Genomic DNA, 19,045 nt, shown 5'->3' with positions numbered 1-19,045 from the left:
TAGCAACCGAGTGGTTGATGTCTCGGGGAGACCGGGGCTCCGCGCCGTTGGCGACGCCGGGCAAAGCCGGACTGCGAGGCTGGGCCTCCTGGGGAGCCGGCCTCGCCTGGGCTTCGGCTTGTTTTCCTGTTCTTTCTATCCTGCATAGCCTAAACCCCCCTAGAATTTCCTGGCGACTCCCAGCGCCATGGAGATAGCGCTGCCCAGGGACCTGGCGCAGGACGTTGGCCTGGCCGAGAGGAGGCACGGGGAGCTGTGCAGGCAGAAACGGATCTTCAACGCCAGGAACAGGGTCATCGGGGTGAGGCCCTTGGCCTTCAAGGGAAAGGACTGGGAGGAAATGTGGAGAGAGGGGCGGCGCGAGAGAAAAGGAGATGAACTGTGGCAGTGAAACCTTTTCTTTTTTTTTTTTTTGGTCCAGGCAGATGGGGTGTGTGTCTGATAGTTCCATGTACTGAATTTGCAGAGGGTGGGAGAGACCTTTCCCCACCGTGCAGAGCAACCCTCACTTGCCACGTGGCACATGGAGTCCCAGGGCGGGGCGGGATCTGGCCTGGAGTTAGCAGAGATGGGAACGCGGTTCCCTGCTCTAGGAGCCAGGTTCTCTACACTGCCAGGAGGCTTCTTCCTGGCCGTTTATTTAACAAACGCATATGAGGTTCCTATTTTGTAGCAAGTCTGAGCCGGCCTCAGGAGATGAGTAATAGGCAGTTCCTGACCTTGCAGAGGAGTCCCTGGGTGGTGCAAAAGCCTAAGGTGCTTGCTGCTAACGGAAAGGTTCGAGTCCATCCAGAGGTGCCTCAGAAGAGAGGACTGGTGATCTACTTGTGAAAAACCAGCCACTGAAAACCCTATGAAGCACAGTTCCACCCTGACACAATGGGGTGTCTCTGAGTTGGAATTTGCTAGATGGCAACTGGGTTTTTTTCACCTCGAAGGAGTCATGGCTCCAGTGGAAGATGCAGGCATGAAAACAGACATGCCATGGAATCAGTGCTGTGAAGGAGGGAGCTCAAGGAACATAGACTGGGGCTGGGAGGGGAAGTCAGAGAAGGCTTCCTGGAGGAGGTGATGCCTAAGCAGCTGTTCTGAGGATGAGTATCTGTTAATCAAGAGTGGAGGAAGAAGTTTCTGGGGAAAGTACAGACTGAAGAAGTCACAATAAGCAGAGGCATCCAGGTGTGAAAAGGCATGGCATGCCCTCAGACAACTCATTTACAGTGGGTCGAGGCTACAAGATAAGTAGGATTGCTATCAGCTGATCAAAAGTATCTGACTCTAACCCCTCTCCCCGTGTTTTCTATGCCCAGGGAGACCCAGAAGCCTGGGATGTTCAGGTTCACGACCAGAAGATAAAAGAAGCAACTGAAAAAGCTAGACATGAAACCTTCGGTGAGTATTTTCCGAATGCCTACCGAGGGGCTTAGGGCTGTGAGACCTTCCGCTCCTGCTCTCGTGTCTTCATATATGTAAAAAGTCCTTTTCATGCTGCTTCTCCGTTTAATGGCGCAGGACCAGGCCGTGTTTCGCTCTGTTGTACATCGGGTTGCTGTGAGTTGGAACCAACTCAATAGCACCTAACAACAACCTGCTTTTAAAATGTCACAATTTCTTGGGCCTACTTGACTTAACGAGTGAATTCTCATTCTAAAAACAGCTGTATGAATTTTCATATGGATTGAAGGAAATATATTTTAAGGGTAGATGCGTGATTTTCTGTTTTCTTAAAAAGCTGGGTATGAAAAGCCTTAAAAGACACATACATACGAACACATGCTTGTATTCTCCACCAAGACCTTCCAGGCAGGACAGCTGTACACAAGAAAATGTCCACAGTTTATACCAGATAACACACACATACACTTGAGCATGCACTCTGGAACTGACTCAGAGATGGATTTAAGTAAGTGTTCTTGTCCTTAGATGGAGTCCTTGGGTGGTGCAGTGAATACACTCAGCTGCTAACCAAAAGGTTGGAGGTTCGAGTCTACCCAGAAGTGCCTCAGAAGAAAGGCCTGGCAATCTACTTTCAAAAAATCCATCCTTGGAAGCCATTTGGAGCATAGTTCTACGCTGACGCACATGCCCGTGGTTGCCATGAGTTGTATTCGACTCCGTGGCAACTGGTTTTCTTTTCTTTTCTTTTTTAGTTCTTAGATTAAAAGTTCGGATATAATTCATTTCCCTCCATCAGGTCCATGATTTCAACTTTTTTTTAAACACATAAGGATTTTTGAAATAGGATAAAAAGAAGGATACTAAATTATGCATACGGTGCATTGTCAGTTGGTTTAAAAAATATACATAGAAAAAGAGTGGAAGGAATTATACCAAAATATTTGTTGTTGTGTGCCGTTGAGTCGATTCCGACTCATAGTTACCTTATAGGACAGAGTAGAACTGTCCCATAGGGTTTCCTGGGGTGTAACCTTTACAGGAACAGATTTCCAGGTCTTTTCTCCTACACAGCCACTGAGTGGGTTTGAACCTCCAACCTTTAGGTTAGCAGCCTACCACTTAACCATTGCGCCACCAGGGTTCCTTACCCAAATACTAACAATGGTAATGTTGAGGTGAGGGAATTATGAGAGAAGTTTATTCTTTTCTTTATAATTTTCTATGTTTCAAGTGTTTTACCTTTTTTGTTTTTAGTTATAAAAATCCACACTTACAAAAATCTGTGTGACAGACATACATATTCACCACCAGATGAGATGTAATATTTTTCCAAATTGATTCCAGATATCTTAAGAATTTTTTGATAATTATACATACATGTATATGTGTATGTACATATATGTATGTATCTATATATGTATCTAGGGCCCTGGTGGTGTAGCGGTTAAGCGTTTGGCTGCTAACCGAAAGCTCAGCAGTTTCAATCCACCAGCTACTCCTTGGAAATCCTATGGTGCAGCTCTGTTCTATCTTATAGGGTTGCTATGAGTTAGAATCGACAGCAACAGGTTTGGTTTTTATGTATATTTAAATATACACATAGCCCCAAGTGGTACAGTTAACATGCTTAGCTGCTAGCTAAAGGTTGGCACTTTCAGTCTACACAGAGGTGCCTTGGAAGAAAGGCCTGGCAATCTGCTTCTGAAAAATCAGTCATTGAAAACACTGTGGAGCACAGTTCTACCCTAATACACACGGGGTCGCCATGAGTTGGAGTTGACTCGTTGGCAACTGGTACATATCTGTCTATCTCTATACGTCCATATATCAGATATGAAACCCTGGTGGCGTAGTGGTATACAGCTATGCCTGCTAACAAATGGTCAGCAGTTCAAATCTACCAGCTGCTCCTTGGAAACTCTGTGGGGCAGTTCTCTGCCCTATAGGGTCACTATGAGTCGGAATTGACTCCACAGCACTGGGTTTGGTTTGGGTTTTTATCTATATCTAAGGAGCCCTGGTGGCACAGTGGTTAAAGTGCTCAGCTGCCAACCAAAACGGTCGGCAGTCCGAATGCACAGGCCACTCCATGGGAGAAAGATGTGGCAGTCTGCTTCAGAAAAGATTTACAGCTTTGGAAACCCTAGGGCGGCTGTACTCTGTTCTGTAGGGTCACTATGAGTCGGAATCGAGCCACGCCAGGGGCTTGATATCTCTGTCTCCGTAGCTAAAGTCTCCCGCACCTCATCGTTTTCCTCTTGCTCCTTCCTCAGAGGTGTGTATCATTCCCATGCGCCTTCTTCGTACTTCCCGTGTATGTATCCATAGTAACATACAGAAGCGTTTTTTGTGTGCTATAAAATTTATAAAATTCACTTAAATCCTGTGTATTGAATGGACCCTTTGGCAACATTGTTTTTTTGGTCCTTTTTCACTCAGCGTTAAATTTTTGAAATTAATCAGTGATCTACATCTGGAGTATCCTTTTTAATTCTTTTAAGGTATTTCGTTATATGGGTGAACCACAATTTCTTTATCCGTTCCCCTACTGGCGGCTGACGTAAATTTTTTTAATTGCAGACAGTGTTGCACTGACCAGCCATGCATCTGCCGTGCACGTGAGCGAGAGATACCTAGCAGTGGGACTGACAGGTTATGGAGTGTGCAGGTTCTCAGTGTCATGAGATGTTGCCAAATCACTTTAGAAAGTGTCTTGAGTACACTCCCATAAGCAGCGAGTGAGGGCCCTTGTTTCCTCACGTCCTTACTAGTAAAAACCAAACCCACTGCCATCGAGTCGATTCCAACTCCTGGCAACCCTATAGGACAGAGTAGGACTGCCCCGTGGGGTTTCCAAGGCTATAAATCTTTACAGGACCAGGCGCAGGACCAGGCAGCATTTCGTTCTGTTATTAACAGGGTTGTTGTGAGCCGGAATCAACTTGATGGCAACAGGTTACGGGTTACGAGTCAGAACCAACTCAATGGCACCCAACAACGGCAGCAACAAAATCTTGATGGAAGCAGACTGCCACATCTTTCTCTTGTGGAGCAGCTGATGGGTTCAAACTGCCAATCTTTAACTTAGCAGCCAAACACTTTAACCACTGTGCCACCAGGGCTCTTTACCTTACTAATAACGCTCCCCCCTCCAAAAAAAACCAAACCTGTTGCCATCAAGTTGATTCCGACTTATAAACAACAACAAAAACCCATGGCCGTCAAGTGATTCCGACTCGTAGCGACCCTATAGAACAGAGTAGAACTGCCCTCTAGGGTTTTTAAGGAGCAGCTGTTGGATTTGAAATGCCAACCTTTTGGTTTGCAGCTGAGCTCTTAACCACTGTGCCACCAGGGCTCCTCCTTACTAATACTTGCTGTTAAATATTTTGCCAATTTGTTGGACGTTTCCTGTCTCGTAAGGCTGTTGATCTTTTCACAAGTGGATCTTTCAGGTTTGTTTTTAGTGATTTGCCTGTCCCTATCCTTTGCCCATTTTGTAGTTGGGTTGTTTGCTTATTTTAATTGATTCGTAGGTGTTCTTTGTATATTAAGGATAAAACCAGTTGCATTTGAGCAGATTCTGACTCACGATGACCCCATGTGTGTCAGAGTAGAACTGTGCTCTGTAGGGTTTCCAATGGCTGTTTTTTTTGGTAGATCACCAGGCCGTTCCTCTGGGTGAACTTGAACCTCCAACCTTCCAGTTATCGGCTGAGTACATTAACCATTCACGCCACCCAGGGACTCCATATCAAAGATACTAGTCCCTTAATGGTTATATTTCCTTTTTGGAGGGTTGTATTACATTTTTTTTTATTACTTTTATAATCATTAAAAAAAAAAATTAAGTGGATTTTAAATTAATTTTTCTCCTCGAATCTTAAGCATCTGATATACTATGTCTCTTCTAGCTGCTGAAATGAGGCAAAATGACAAAATCATGTGCATATTGGAAAACCGGGAAAGGAGAGACAGGAAAAATCTCTGTAGAGCTATCAACGACTTCCGGCAGCGCTTTCAGAAGCCAGAAACTTGCCGTGAATTTGACTTGTCTGATCCCCTAGCCCTTAAGAAAGATCGTCCAGCCCGGCAGTCGGATGATGATGTTCGGAACTCGGTATCAGGAATGCAGAAATTCATGGGCGAGGATTTACACTCCCACCAGAGGAAGAGATTCCAACAGGAACAAAACAGAGAATGGTCCTTGCAGCAGCAAAGAGAATGGCAGAACGCCCGTGCCAACCACAGATTTGCAGGTAACGAAACAAAAAAAGGCAACCTGGTTTCAGTGCTTACTTCTGCAAATTAACCCCTGGGTGTTTTGTTCTTGTTAGCTGCTGTGGAGTTGGCCCCTGATTCACAGTGACCCCATGTACAATGGGATTGGTCCTTTGTGATCCATAGGGTTTTCACTGGCTGATTTTCGGAAGCAGATTGCCAGGCCTTTCTTCTTAGCCTGTCTTAGTCTAGAAGCTTCCCTGAAACCTACTTAGCATCGTAGCAACATGCAAACCTCCACTGACAGACGGGTGGTAACCGCACATGAGGTGCGTTGTCTGGGAATCGAACCTGGGCCTCCCACATGGAAGGCAAGAATTCTACCACTGAACCACCCAGGTCTTCGAGGTCATACTAATGTGCACAGCCACATGGTGCACTGGCCATGTGGGGTGGGAGGAGATGTCAGCAGCCTGCAGCCTGGGAATTAAACATCTCCAGCCACACACTAGTCACCCAGGAAACTCTTCCTAAGGGTGCACTCTGTGTCGGGGCCAGCTGGGTGCTGGAACGCAGAGGTGAGTCAGAATAAGCCCCTGCCCTGAAAGTGCTCACATTCTGCTGGGGAACGTGAATGTGAAATACCTGGGCCCAGCTTCGCATCCCAGGTACTGTGGTAGAGGTCCCTACAAAGTGCCTGGGGCCCTGCCAAGGGCAAGGTGGCCACGTGTACTCACCAGAACTCTCCAGGCCCAGGGAACCTCTCAGGCAAAGGCTCTGAGCTGTGAAACAGCCTTTCGTCTTGAGAGCTGCAAAAAAAGTTCACTAAATCCTGCTTTCACCAAGGGCAGTCCCCTCTCTCACGTACTCTCAGCAGCATTGACTCCCCGGCCCCAACTGCGCCGGGCACTCTGATGGCTGGGGGGCACAGCAGTGAAGAAGACAGAGTCCCTGCTCTCGTGGAGCTGATCAACGGGTAATGAAATAACGAAGAGGAGCCACAGTGAAGACAAAGACAAATCAGGGCGCAGCGACAGGAAGCGATGCACTTCCGCCCCCATGAGAGCCCCCCTCTGGTTGTTTCTTCCCCGTCTCCTGGGTGGTTCATTGTCCTCCCAGCCTGGCCTCTAAAGGTCAGAAGTTCAGAGCCTGCCGAAGGCCGTCTGGTTTTCTCTTTCTCCTCTCTATGAGCTGTTACTCCCAAATCACTTCTCCCATCCCCTCTGACCCTGCTCCCACCAGACCTCTGCCCTCACCCCTTTTCTGAAACTGCTCTGGTCAACATCACCAGTGGCCTCCATGTCTTCTGATCCAAGGTCAGTTTTCAGTCATCTTGATGTGTCGTTATGTATGGCACAGCTGACCACCTTCTCTTCCAAATGCTTCGTTCGTTTTGGCTTCCGCAACACCATCTCATCCTGGCTCTCTTCTCCCAGGCTCCTTGTTGGGTTTTGTTCGTCTTCCGAACCTCAGTGTTGTTGTCACCAGCATTCTTTGGACCTCTCTTCTAGCAGCCAGACTCCTCCCCTTGGTGATCTCATCTAGTCTTGTGGCTTAAAATACACCTTTACGCCATCATTCCCCCAATTTATGTCTCCAGCCTGGACTCTTCCCTGAATCCAGACTCTCAAATTCAGCCACTTCTAGGCATCTAACTCCTCCTGAGTGTCTAACTTGCAAATTAAATGAGTCCAATAATGTGCTCCTGATCTTACAAAACCTGACCTTCCCACCTCCGTCAGTGACATCCCATTCTTCTAGCTGCCCAGCCCTGAAACCCAAGGCATCGGGACTCCTTCCTTTCAATCAGATGCCACAGCACGGCCATCAGCACATCATCTCAAATGTCACCTAGCATTTCACCACTTCTACCATCGGCTCTCTGCATAAGCTAACATCTCTCTAACTAACCAACTGACTAGTATCCCTGCTTCTGCTCACATCCCCTGCGGTCTCTTCTCAGCCCAGAAGCCAGAGGGATCCTGTCAGGTCAACTCCTTTGCTCAGTCTCCTCCAGCAGTTTCCCATTTCACTCAGGGTAAAAGCCAGATTCAGCTCAAGGCCCTGCTGGGCCTTCATAGCCTGGCCTTAGCGCCTGCCGCTCTGCCCTTGGCTCACTCTGTTCTTGCCACACCGGGCTTCCTGCCTGTTCCAGACCGTGGTGGTCATCGCTAGCCCTTGTGAGCGCCGGGTGAGTGCCCGGCTCCCACCTAAGAGCTTAGTCAGAACACGCTCTTCTAACTCCTGTGGCCGCCTCCAGGTGGGACCTGTCACTGTTGCCAGCCCTATTCCTGGGGATGAGGCATGATGATAAGAAACGAATGTGTGAGCAGCCCTATGGGGCACCCTGTGTGGACGGGGGCTCTGGGTGGCTTCGGCTGAGCACCGTCCCCCTTTCAGAGGCCCTGCACACGCAGACGCGCCTGCAGCTCGACCACACGGCCCGGCACCTGCAGACGCTGGAGGGCTCCACCAGGAAGGCCGTGTGCGCGGCAGTGAAGGAGTTCAACAGGAACCAGGTGCGGCTCAGCGTCTGGGGAGACATGCTCACAACCCTTGACCCTTCTTCAGGTCCTTGGGACCCCCCGCCCCCTCCGGAGCCCAGTGCAGGGTGCTCCCAGAGAGGCGAATGAGACCCAGCCCCTGCTCCTTAGCTCTGAAACTCCCCACAAAACCAAACCCATTGCCATCAAGTCAATTCCAACATGTAGCGACCCCATAGGACAGAGTAGAACTGCCCCATAGGGTTCCCAAGGCTGTAACCTTGAAGGAAGCAGACCACCACATCTTTCTCCCAAGGAGCAGCTGGTGGGTTTGAACTGCCAACCTTTTGGTTAGCAGCCGAGCACTTAACCATGGCGCACCTGGGCTCCCCTGAGCTCTGAGCTGGGAGGGAAACCTGACAGAAGCAGCCCTGTGACCTGGGGGAGTCAGTTCACCTGTCCCACCCAGCTTCTGTAAAGTGGAAGTGGTAACGCCTACCTGTGCTGGTACCACTCGTGCAGGGTGGGTGCCTGCTATTGGCAGCGTGGGCTTCACTTCCTCTTTCCCACCTCTCAGAGTTGTTGTTTTTTTTTTTTTAATCAAGAACAAGTACTTCAAAACAAAACAAAAACAGTTGTCAGGATTCAGCACTGACTCCTGTGACCCCAGGTGTGTCAGAGGAGAGCTGGGCTCCACAGGGTTTTCAGCGGCTGAGTTTTCAGAAGTAGATTGACAGGCCTTTCTTCTGAGGTGACTCTGGGTGGACTTGAACTGCCAACCTTTTGGTTAGCAGCCGAGCATGTTAACTGTTTGCAGCAACCAGGGACTCTACTGTGGTGAGATACACCCCCCAAATCTCAGTGGATTAAAACAAAAGTTTTGTTCAGCTATTGCTCCATGTCCGTTGTGGGCCGGCTGGGTGGCTCTGCTCGTGGTCCTCGTGTTACCGGAATAAGGTTCTTGCTTCTCACTGGTCAAGAATCAGCAAGTAAGCCACGTAGTTTTCCACACTCCCAAACCCAAAACAAACCCAGTGCCGTCGAGTCGATTCCGACTCACAGCGACCCTATAGGACAGAGTAGAACTGCCCCATAGAGTTTCCAAGGAGCGCCTGGCAGGTTCGAACTGCCGACCCTTTGGTTAGCAGCTGTAGCACTTAACCACTACGCCACCAGGGTTTCGTTTTCCACACTAGCAAAGCTTTATTAAAGAGGCTTGCAAGCGGAGACAAGGAGGGCCTAGAGCAACATTTAACCTCATCGCACAGAACAAAAGACAGGCCCAAGTTTTTAAAAGTTCTTGGGCAGGAAAAGATTCATGTTTATTCATAGACACAGGCAGGGATACATTCACTGAGGTGCACGCAGTAGCTTTCCAAGATGGCTCCTGTCCCGGAGGCCTCTGGGACTCGTAGCAGGACTTATTATGGGGCGTCGCGCCAGTGCAGTCTCCTGCTCCCCAGGTTCGATTCCCCAGCTGGGGCCGCGGCCCCTCACTGCCCCCGCTGGAAGGTCACACAGCGGTCACAGGTGGATGTTCTGCGCATGTCCCTGGGCCTGGTTTTCTCCAGCAGCTTCTGAAAGGCAACTTTAAAGAAGTTTGCGGGCTGTTTTTAGATACCTTTCCCCCTTGTTCTGGGCTTTGTTTCTGGGCCTTGGCCCATTTCTTGTTACTTTGTTTGCAGATTTGGGGGCTCCTCTGTTCTCTGTCTTACTAAGTCTCTAGGTTCCACCCTCAACCCACTATTACCTCCCTGAAAGTATAGCCTATTTCTTTTACTTCTTCTCTAACCACACCAGTCTCTGCTTTTTCTGAAACAGGCACCCTCCGATCTCAGGGCCTTTGCTCCCTGTCTTACTCGCTCTGGACCCCACACCCTGGAACAGAGCAGCTACCATCTAAAGGAGTCCATCTGCAAATAGGTGGAGGGCAGCCAGTTCCACGCTGGCTCCTACAGCTCCCTCCCAGCAGCGAGGCCCTTCACTTTCCCTCTCATTTCGTTGGCCAGATAAGGCACATGGCCTCGCGGCCTCTCAGCGCGGGCAGGGAGAGAAGGGCAGTTCTGGCACTACTTAGTGATCGGCGGTAACGACTGCCACACTCGCCCGCCCAGGTGCTGAGAGAATTAAAGACATGTGATAGGAGTCGCTGCGTGGCGCAAATGGTTAAGCACTCGACAACTAGCTGAGAGACTGCTGGTTTGAACCCACCCAGAGGCGCCTCGGAAGACAGGCCTGGCTATCTACTTCCGAAAGGTCATGGCCTTGAAAATCCTGTGGAGCAGTTCTACCCTGCACACACGGAGCTGCCCTGAGCCGGGATGGACTCCACAACAGCCAGCAGCAACAACAAAGCATGGAATATGCTTAGAACAGGACTCGGGAAGTGCCAGCCGTTCCTGTTGTCATTGTGGTAAATACACACACGTAACAGATTGTTTGCCACTTCACTCCTCACCTGCACAATGCGGTGACGTTAGTTGTTTAGCCATAACCATCATCCATTTCCAGATTTTTCCGTCACCCTTAACAGCAGCTTGGTGTCCCCTAAGCAGCAAGTCCCCTTCCCCCCCCCGCCCCCATAAAACCAAAACCTACTGCTGGCGAGTCAATTCCAACTCATAGCGACCTTATAGGACAGGATAGAACCGCCCCTAGGGTTTCCAAGGAGGCCTGGTGGATTTGAATTGCCGATCTTTTGGTTAGCAGCCGTAGCACTTAACCACTACACCACCAGGGTTTCCCCACCCTGATAGCCACTAACAATAAACTTTGATCTCTTTAGACTTGCCTGTCCTAGAGGTTTCACACCCATGACAGCCATTACCTTTAACCCTAGCCACACTTCACCACTGTTACTGGTCACTATCTCAACAACCCCACCAGAGAGGCGTGATTAACCCACTTTATACAGGAACAGGCCCAGAGGGGTGAACTGGCTTTCTCTGGGGCACCGAGTCCCGAGTGGCAAGTCCAGGACTTGAATCAGGGCCCGCCCAGCTACAGAGCATGTTCTTACGTAACACCGTGGAGCTGGCCTCCTGTGGGCACCTGCGGGGCGCCGGGCGCCTCGCCAAGGGCTCTGTTCCCTCAGTTTTAGGGGGCAGTGGTGCACCAACAACCTCTCCTAACCGTGCCTGACATTACAGAGAAATGACCGCAGCCCAGAGAGAGCAGGCGGCTTGCTCCAGGTCACACAGCACTCACCGCCCCCACTTGAGGAGGACTCGACTGGGGGTTTATCTTTGACTGAAGTGTACCAGCAGCATTGCGTGACAGTGTCTGCCACCTTTTAGAAGTCACCTCTTGTGAATCATGCTGCTGGGTGTTCTTTGTGGCCCATGGATGTCCAGCGGTTACCAAGACCACAGGCAGGGGCACAGAGCCCTCGTCTGGGCTGGGGCCAAGCCAAGGGGGAGGTGGTAGCCTAATGGGAAAAGGCAGCTTCCACTTTGGAAAATTGGTGCCAACAAAGACCAATAGGTCTTACACGCCCACTTGATGAGTGGCAATCCCCTCCTTCCAGCCCACCCCACCCACCATCACCCAGGCAGCCAGGGGTCTAAGTCAACCCACCCACCCATACCCCAGCTGCCCGAGAGCATTCTTCCCCCCAGGGTCACCTGTGAGATTTGCCCGACCTGTGCCCCTGAGCCTCCTTCAGGTCGCTTGGAATGTCTTCCCTAATGTCTTCTTCTGCGTAGGCTCTAGAGTCAGCAGCAAGGAGAAAGTGGGAGAAAAAACAGGAGCAAGAGGCCAACCTGACCGAGATCTCCAGCCTGCTGCGCGGGGACCTGCTCTCGGAGAACCCACAGCAGGCGGCCAGCTCCTTCGGGCCCCACCGCGTGGTCCCCGACCGCTGGAAGGGCATGAGCCAAGACCAGCTGGAGCAGACGCGCCTCGTTCAGAAGCAGCAAGGCCAGGAGAAGCTGGTGGCTGCCCCTCAGTCCCAGCAGAGCCCCTGCCCACCTGGCGATTGTCCTAGCCCCCTCGGGAGCTTACGCTAGGCTAGCGCAGAGAGGGGGAAGCTGGCATCACCAGCGTAGGATGCCGCGGGCCACAGGGAGCAAAGCAAAGCTAGGCAGAGGGGAGGGGAGTGCTGGGGGCGCGTGAGAAGTGACGCTTGAGCAGAGACCCGAGGAGGGGCCTCTTCCTGTGCGTGGAGATCATTTGGGAAATTGAGATCATGCTCCACTTGGTTCCACGTTCTTGTCCAAAGCACCTGTGTGACGATACAGGGCACCTGGGAGCAGCCCAGTGTACAGGTGAGGAAACTGAGGTTCACAGGAGCCACGTGGCTGGCCCTGGAGGTGGCAAAGCCAAGCCCCAGCCTGCCTTCCCATCCCTGGGGGCTGGGCCTCTGCCAGCCTGTCCCTGCAGGCCTGCTGGGCCACTGGACACCCCTAGCCCTGGCTGGAGGGAGGAGCCTACTCTAAGATCCAAGGCCTGGAGGAGGGGAACTTATCTGTGGCCCTGGCCCCGCCCCTCTGCTTCCTGTTGCTCTTCAGGAGAAAAACCAAAAAAAGAAAAGAAAAAAACCAAACCCATTGCCTTTGAGTCGATTCTGACTCAGCAACCCTAGAGGACAGAGTAGAATTGCCTCATAGGGTTTCCAAGGAGCAGCTGATGGATTCAAACTGCAGGCCTTTTGGTTAGCAGCAGAGCTCTTAACCACTGCGCCACCAGGGAGGAATTCACACTCAGGATGGCTGATAAAACTGATCCCACTCGGCACCAACCCAGGGGCCTTTTAGGGTGCAGCAGGTTTTATCAAGGGGTCTGAATGCAAAGAGGGACGGGCCAGGCAGGGGCTACCCCCAAGGTCATGACCAGTGGATGGTGGGTGGGGCTGCGGCATCACCGTGGAGCAGCAGCCCACTGTGAGCGTCCGGGCCCCATGGTATCTGCTAACCAAGCCTGGGCGACCGCGGAGGCCTGACGTGGCAGACCCCATGTTGCCTGCAGTCACAGCCGGGGGCACTGTGGGGTTGGAACTGGTCCCTGCTGCCCTCAGGCAGAAGAGGACCAGCAGCCCTCAGTGTGGGAGGCAGCTTGGCCCCTGCAGTATGACAGCTTGGCCCTTGCAGTATGACAGCTTGGACCCTGTAGCATGACAGCTTGGCCCCTGCGATATGACAGCTTGGCCCCTGCAGTATGACAGCTTGGACCCTGCAGCCTGACAGCTTGGCCCCTATAATATAGCAGCCTGGCCCCTGCAGTATGACAGTTTCAGGGGTCACCTCTGACTTCCTGCATGACCTTGGCCCCCTACCTCCCTCTGGAGCCTCAGTTTCCCCACCTGTGAAATGGTAGGCCTGGACTCCTTGCCTTGCCCGTGGGCTCCCTGGGAAAGGTAGTGAGTCGGCTGTCCTCCCTCCAGAGGCTCCAGGAAGAGGAGCGCCAGCGAGACATGGACTGGGACCGGCAGCGCATCCAGAAGGCTCGGGCCACCCTGCTGTTTGAGCGGCAGCAGCAGCGGCAGCTTCGTGAGCTTCGGAGGGCACTGGACAACACCAACCACATCTTGGCCCAGGAGCAGCATCTGCGGTGAGTGGGGGCGGGGGCCAGAGGCGTGGACAGACAGGTCAGAAGAGTGGATGCTGCGAACACTGGGTATGCTGATAGGGCACACAGAGTCATCAGAAGCCCCAGGGGAGGGGCATTGCGTTGGCCTGGGGGAGCCTGGAGGGCTTCCTGGAGGAGGCTCCATGGCTGAGACATGGAGGAGGAGGCAGTGCTAGCCCACAGTCTGGGGGAAGGGGCTGCCAAGAGCAAGCCTGGAGTTGCTTTCTTATTAGAGACAGGACCCCAGTTCCAGTGTCAAATGCAGATAAATAAAAGAACTTGTAACTAAAAAATACATTACTTTTTTACCAAGGGTCCCTATGAGTCGGAACTGACCTCACGGCAATGGGATCTATTTACTTATTTATCAAGCTCTTGGCTTGAACTCAAGGAGCCCTGGTGGCGCAGTGGTTAAGTGCTTGGCTGCTAACCAAAAGGTTGTCAGTTCAAACCCCCCAGCCCTCCACAGGAGAAAGATGTGGCAGTCTGCTTCCATAAAGGTTTAACCCCATGGGGCCGTTCTACTGTGTCACACAGGGTCACTGCGAGTCAGAACTGACTCAGCGGCAACTAGCAACAACGGTCCTGGAGGCGACACACTAATATGAAGTTTGTTGCTTTTATTTTGTCAAAAAAAAAGAAAGTTTGGGAAGTGCACTCAATGCTGACTTCTTTTTCCTCCTTTTGTTTTCCTGTCAGGAAAAACTACATGAAAGAAGTCTATACAAACAATCCCACAGGAGACTATTTCTCACAATTTAATACCAGCAGTCGATAACGAAAAAGACACCCTCGTTCACCTCTGAATGACTTATGTGTAAAATGGGGCAACCTTAAAGAGTCGTATTTATTAAAAAAAAAAAAGAAACGAAAAACGCAACTCCTTGGTTCAGAAGGAGCTAACTCGTTCACTTTGTGTTTCCGCCGTGGAGGGGACATTCATTAAACCTCTCGGTTGAGATTCTATGAGGAACGATCGTTTCCATTCAGTGAACGTCTCCAGCACACCTACTGCGCTCTGGGTGCCGCAGACAGGACGGAGCAGCCACGGCCCCACTAGGGTCAGTTACGGAGCGAAAGTGGCATTTGAGCTGAGTCTGTGTCTTCCTTAGACTCCAGGTTCAACTGCTGCGATAGCTAACATTATGAGTGCTAAATATGTGTTTGGTAAAGTAGAGGGTCCGTGAAAAAGAGGAAGACCCTCAATGAGATGGACTGACACAGTGGCTGCAACGATGAGCTCAAACATAACAATTGTGAGGATGGTGCAGGCTGGGTAGTGTTTCCTTCTGTCGTACATGGGGTCACTATGAGTCAGAACCAACTCGACAGCACCTAACAACATCAACAATATGTGCAGGAGCCCTGGTGGCACAACAGTTAAGAGCTCTGCTGCTAAGCAACAGGTTAGCAGTTCGAAGCCACCAGCAGCTCCTTGGAAACCCTATGGGGCAGTTCTACTCTGTCCTACAGCGTTGCTGTGAGTCGGAATCAACCCGATGGCAGCAGGCTTTTTGGTTTCAGTGTGTTCAAGGTGTCATTCTTGCCTCTTGAAGTGGAATTCACTGATTTAATTCTCACGTCAGCCAGCGATGTTTTCGGATATTAGACCCTCACCAGATAACGTGACTCCGGAAAATTTTCTCCCAGTCTGTAGGCTGTTTCTTCACTTTGTTGATAACGTCCTTCAATGAACAGAAGCATTTCATTTTTACGAGGTCCCATTTGTCTATTTTGTCTTTTGCCACTCACGCTTTTGTTGTCATGTCTGATAACACAGCGTGACAAACTAGGTCTCATGTCTTTGCCCCTGGGTTTTCATCTAAGGATTTTATGGTTTTGGTTTTCACGTTTAGGGCCTTGATCCATTTTGAATTGGCTCTTGTGTGTGACGTGAGCTTGGATCCTGTTTCGTTCTTCCGCACGTGGAAATCCAGTTTTCCCAGCGCCATTTGTTAAAGAGACTCTTCCTTCCCCAGCGAATGGGGGAATCAGTTGACCACAAATGTATGGATTCAGTGGTGGGTTTTTACTCACATATTCAGAGGAAGAACCTGAGTTACAGACACGGTAGATGGCTTGCCCAAGGTCACACGAGGAAATGGTGGAGCTGGAATTTGAACGCAGGGAGCTTGTCTCTCGACCACTCCGTTGACTCCCAGTGATGGAGACCCAGGGTAACAGTGGCTTTGGCAAAGCAGAAGTTTACTTCTTGTGCATACGTGCACGTGCATATATATAGGTGTACACATATACAGACCATATGCACAGGGCCAGTGACAGTGGCAGCTCTTGGTGGCACTCTAGCCTTCCCTCTCCACCTAAACCCAAACCTTGTTCTCCCACGCTCGTCCCCCTTCCCTGGCTGGCACTTGATGTGAGCGTGAGGATTGGCAGGATTTTTCCAGGTGGCACTACAGCCAGCGTAAGCAAAGGCCCTGGCGTATTACAGAGACTGTGAGATCAGAGACATTATCTGCTGTGGTTGGGATACAGGATTTGGGGAGGGGACTGCAGCCAAGGCTTGAGAAATAGGCCAGGCCTGATCAAGGAGGACCTGGACTTGATCCAAAGGCGAAGGGGACCTCATAAAGAGTTTTCACAGAGCAGGGGCAGGCCAGGTGGGCATGGTTCAGAGAGGAGGCTCCCACAGCAGAGGGAGGAGGTGGGCTGGGGCCACCTGGGGCTGCCAAAAGAGACAAGCTCTGAAGACAAACTTTATTGCCTCCCTCTGGATCCAGACCCACACACGCTGCCAGGATGGCGAAACAACTGAACAAATGACCAAGCCAGGGACGCGGTTCAAATCCAGAGTTCACCCAGTAATGCCACCCACAGCTTGGGGCGGGTGGATCCAGATGTTCTGCTCACTTGCGCCACCTGCTGGTCAGGGAGGCCAGGAGCAGCCAGCAGGAGAGGGTTTATGAGCACCTGCTGTGTTTGGGGCTCCAACCAGGGGTCTCCAGCAATTGATCTTTCAGCTAGCCCCACCACCCTGCAGAACAGGGGCTCTTGTTGTTGAAAACAATCTTTTTTAAAAAAATTTTATTGTGGTGACATATATATAAAACATTGGCCATTTCAGCCATTTTCATGTGTAACTCAGTGACGTTAATTCATCACGTTGCGCGACCATCCCATATCCATTTCCAAGTTTTGTTCCTCACCCTCCACAGAAACTCAGAGAGCAGAGGTTTCATCCGCGTTTTCCAGGCCGATATGTGAGGAGCCTCCCCACTCGGCCTGCATTCATGGAGCCCCAGTGGCATTTCTGCCGCTTTAAGCAGCTAAGGAGGCCTGCAAGGCACCCCCTGACTTAACTCAAGCCTGTTAGCAAACGCATTTTCTGCAATTACACCACCACCACCGCTGCTTGCGGACCCGGAACCCGGTGACAGGAACGTGACGCTCCCATTGCTGAAGGCACCAGGATGGCCGGGCCATTCTTGACCCTGTAGTTGTGAAGGCGATTGACCTGCGGGTCCTGTCACGACAAGACCCTGCAGAGGCAGAGGTGTGGAGATGTGCCTGGGAGGCCTGTCCTTTGAGAATGCTCTGCTCGGCCTGGAGCCTGACGGTAGTGTGAAAAGGACCTGGAGATTTGGAGTTTCGCACTTCACCCCAGACCTCGGCCTTCCCCTGGCCCAGAATCTCTGACCTCTGCCAGCCCATGCCTCTGTGTGCCCTGCAGTTCTGGGACCAGGGACCTGTTGCTGCCACCCTGCGCCATCCTCAGGGAACCCTGCGGCCCTGTTCATCCCTCCGGCCCACGAGTGGACTAAGACTTCACCTGGGTTCTCTGGAGCAGGTGGGATCTGTTGTAACTGATCAAAACATTGCTAAAGGACCAGGAAACCGAAAGGAGACCCATGCCAAGGCAAGCAGGGCCCGGGCCCCTCCATGGGACCTCCCAGGCCCCTCTATGAGCCACCCGAGCCCCTCCACAGGCCACCCAAGCCCCTCCGCAGGCCGCCAAGGCCCATTCTGGGGTGCTTTCTAGAGCGCTTCCTCTCTAGATCCCGCTCCTCCTGCCAGTGCCCGAGGGAAGCCCTCCCCCCCAACCGCCCAGGCTGGAACGAGCTCAGACAGGTCAGCCCACAGAGTCCAGGGCCATGAGAGCAAGTACGAGAAAGGAGAAGCCTCCCTCTCCTCCACTCTCAGCCGGCCTCATACCCTCGTTTTTTTCTGAGCAAGAGCTGCCTGCCCATTCTCAGAGTGATTGACAGTGACAAGGCCACTCCCTTTGGGGAAGGGACTGGGGGGAAATAGCAGGGCCCTCAGGCCCCTTGCCTCCAGGGATAATCCCGCTGGGAGCGCTGGTCCCTTTCTAAAGCTACCGATGATGGGAGATTGACAGCCCATGTTGTTGTTGTGTGCCACTAAGACGGCTCCGACTCATAGCAACCCTGTAGAGCCGCCCCATAAGGTTTCCTAAACTGTAATCCCACTTTTTTTTTTTTTTTACTTTAGATGAAATATTATTTTAGATGAAAGTCTACAGAGCAAATTAGTTTCTCATTAAACAATCCACATATTGTTTTGTGACATTGGTTGCAAACCCCACGACATGTCAACACTCTCCCCTTCTCAACCTTCAGTTCCCCTTTACCAGCTTTCCTGTCCCCTCCCACCTTCTCGTCCTTGCCCTGAGCTGGTGTGTCTGTTTAGCCTCGTTTTGTTATATGGGCCTGTCTAACCTTTGTCTGGAGGCTGAACCTCAGGAGTGACTTCAGTACTGAGTTAAAAGTGTGTCTAGGGGTAGGCTGTAATCTTTATGGGAGCAGATAGCCAGGTCTTTTTTTCCTACAAAGCGGCTGGGCCCTCCCACCGTCCAGTGGGAGACACAGAAACGGTCCTTGCAGAGGACAGCAGGGGGGGACAGGCCAGGCGGGGACAGAGCTGGGAGCCACTGAAGCTGTCAATCATATGTCTATATGCCTAGAATCGTGGGCACAAGTCAGAGAGGGACTTGCTCTAACTCTGAATTCTGCATCCTGACAAAAAAGTCCTAAAGGAAGGCCAGGCCTGAGAACTCTGGACACTTGCATGTTTTAAGTGCGCCCTCTGCTGGTGACTAGCCACACAACTCATTCCCAGTGGCTCTTCAGTGGCAGGACAATTACCTAACTACGCATTTGCTCTACGGGTTTGCATTGTCTTCTAACCTAAAGGCTGGCGGTTCCAACCTACCCAGCAGTGTCACAGAAGAAAGATTTGGCGATCTGCTTCTGTAAAGGTTGTTGTTGTTATTAGCGGCCATCAAGTCGAGCCTGACTCATGGCAACCCAGGTGTTCCAGGGCGGGGCCACTCCACAGGCTGTAATCTAATGGAAGTCGCTGGGTGGATTCAAACCACCAACCTTTAGGCTATCAGCTGA

At 51.4% G+C, this 19,045-nt stretch overlaps 1 protein-coding gene across 1 annotated transcript; it reads left to right on the top strand.

The window, feature by feature from the left end:
* Positions 1–148: 148 nt before the first annotated feature.
* Positions 149–15,309, top strand: RIBC2 (RIB43A domain with coiled-coils 2). Its single transcript, XM_003420890.4, has 7 exons — positions 149–301; positions 1,311–1,392; positions 5,313–5,657; positions 8,020–8,138; positions 11,807–12,034; positions 13,483–13,649; positions 14,367–15,309. The coding sequence occupies exons 1-7, from the start codon at positions 188–190 to the stop codon at positions 14,443–14,445; spliced, it is 1,134 nt and encodes a 377-aa protein (XP_003420938.2). The 5' UTR covers positions 149–187; the 3' UTR covers positions 14,446–15,309.
* Positions 15,310–19,045: the final 3,736 nt, after the last annotated feature.

This window comes from Loxodonta africana, chromosome 4 (genome assembly GCF_030014295.1).
Source record: "Loxodonta africana isolate mLoxAfr1 chromosome 4, mLoxAfr1.hap2, whole genome shotgun sequence".
Classification (NCBI taxonomy): Eukaryota; Metazoa; Chordata; class Mammalia; order Proboscidea; family Elephantidae; genus Loxodonta; species Loxodonta africana.
The sequence above is the reverse complement of the archived record's forward strand: the minus strand, read 5'-3'. Positions and strand labels throughout refer to the sequence as shown.

Excerpts from the sequence above, each read along its gene's own strand:
- RIBC2 (XM_003420890.4), top strand. The coding sequence starts at position 188 with ATGGAGATAGCGCTGCCCAGGGACCTGGCGCAGGACGTTGGCCTGGCC. Across the intron at positions 1,393-5,312 it reads AGCTAGACATGAAACCTTCG|CTGCTGAAATGAGGCAAAAT; the intron begins GTGAGTATTTTC and ends TGTCTCTTCTAG. Across the intron at positions 8,139-11,806 it reads AGGAGTTCAACAGGAACCAG|GCTCTAGAGTCAGCAGCAAG; the intron begins GTGCGGCTCAGC and ends TCTTCTGCGTAG.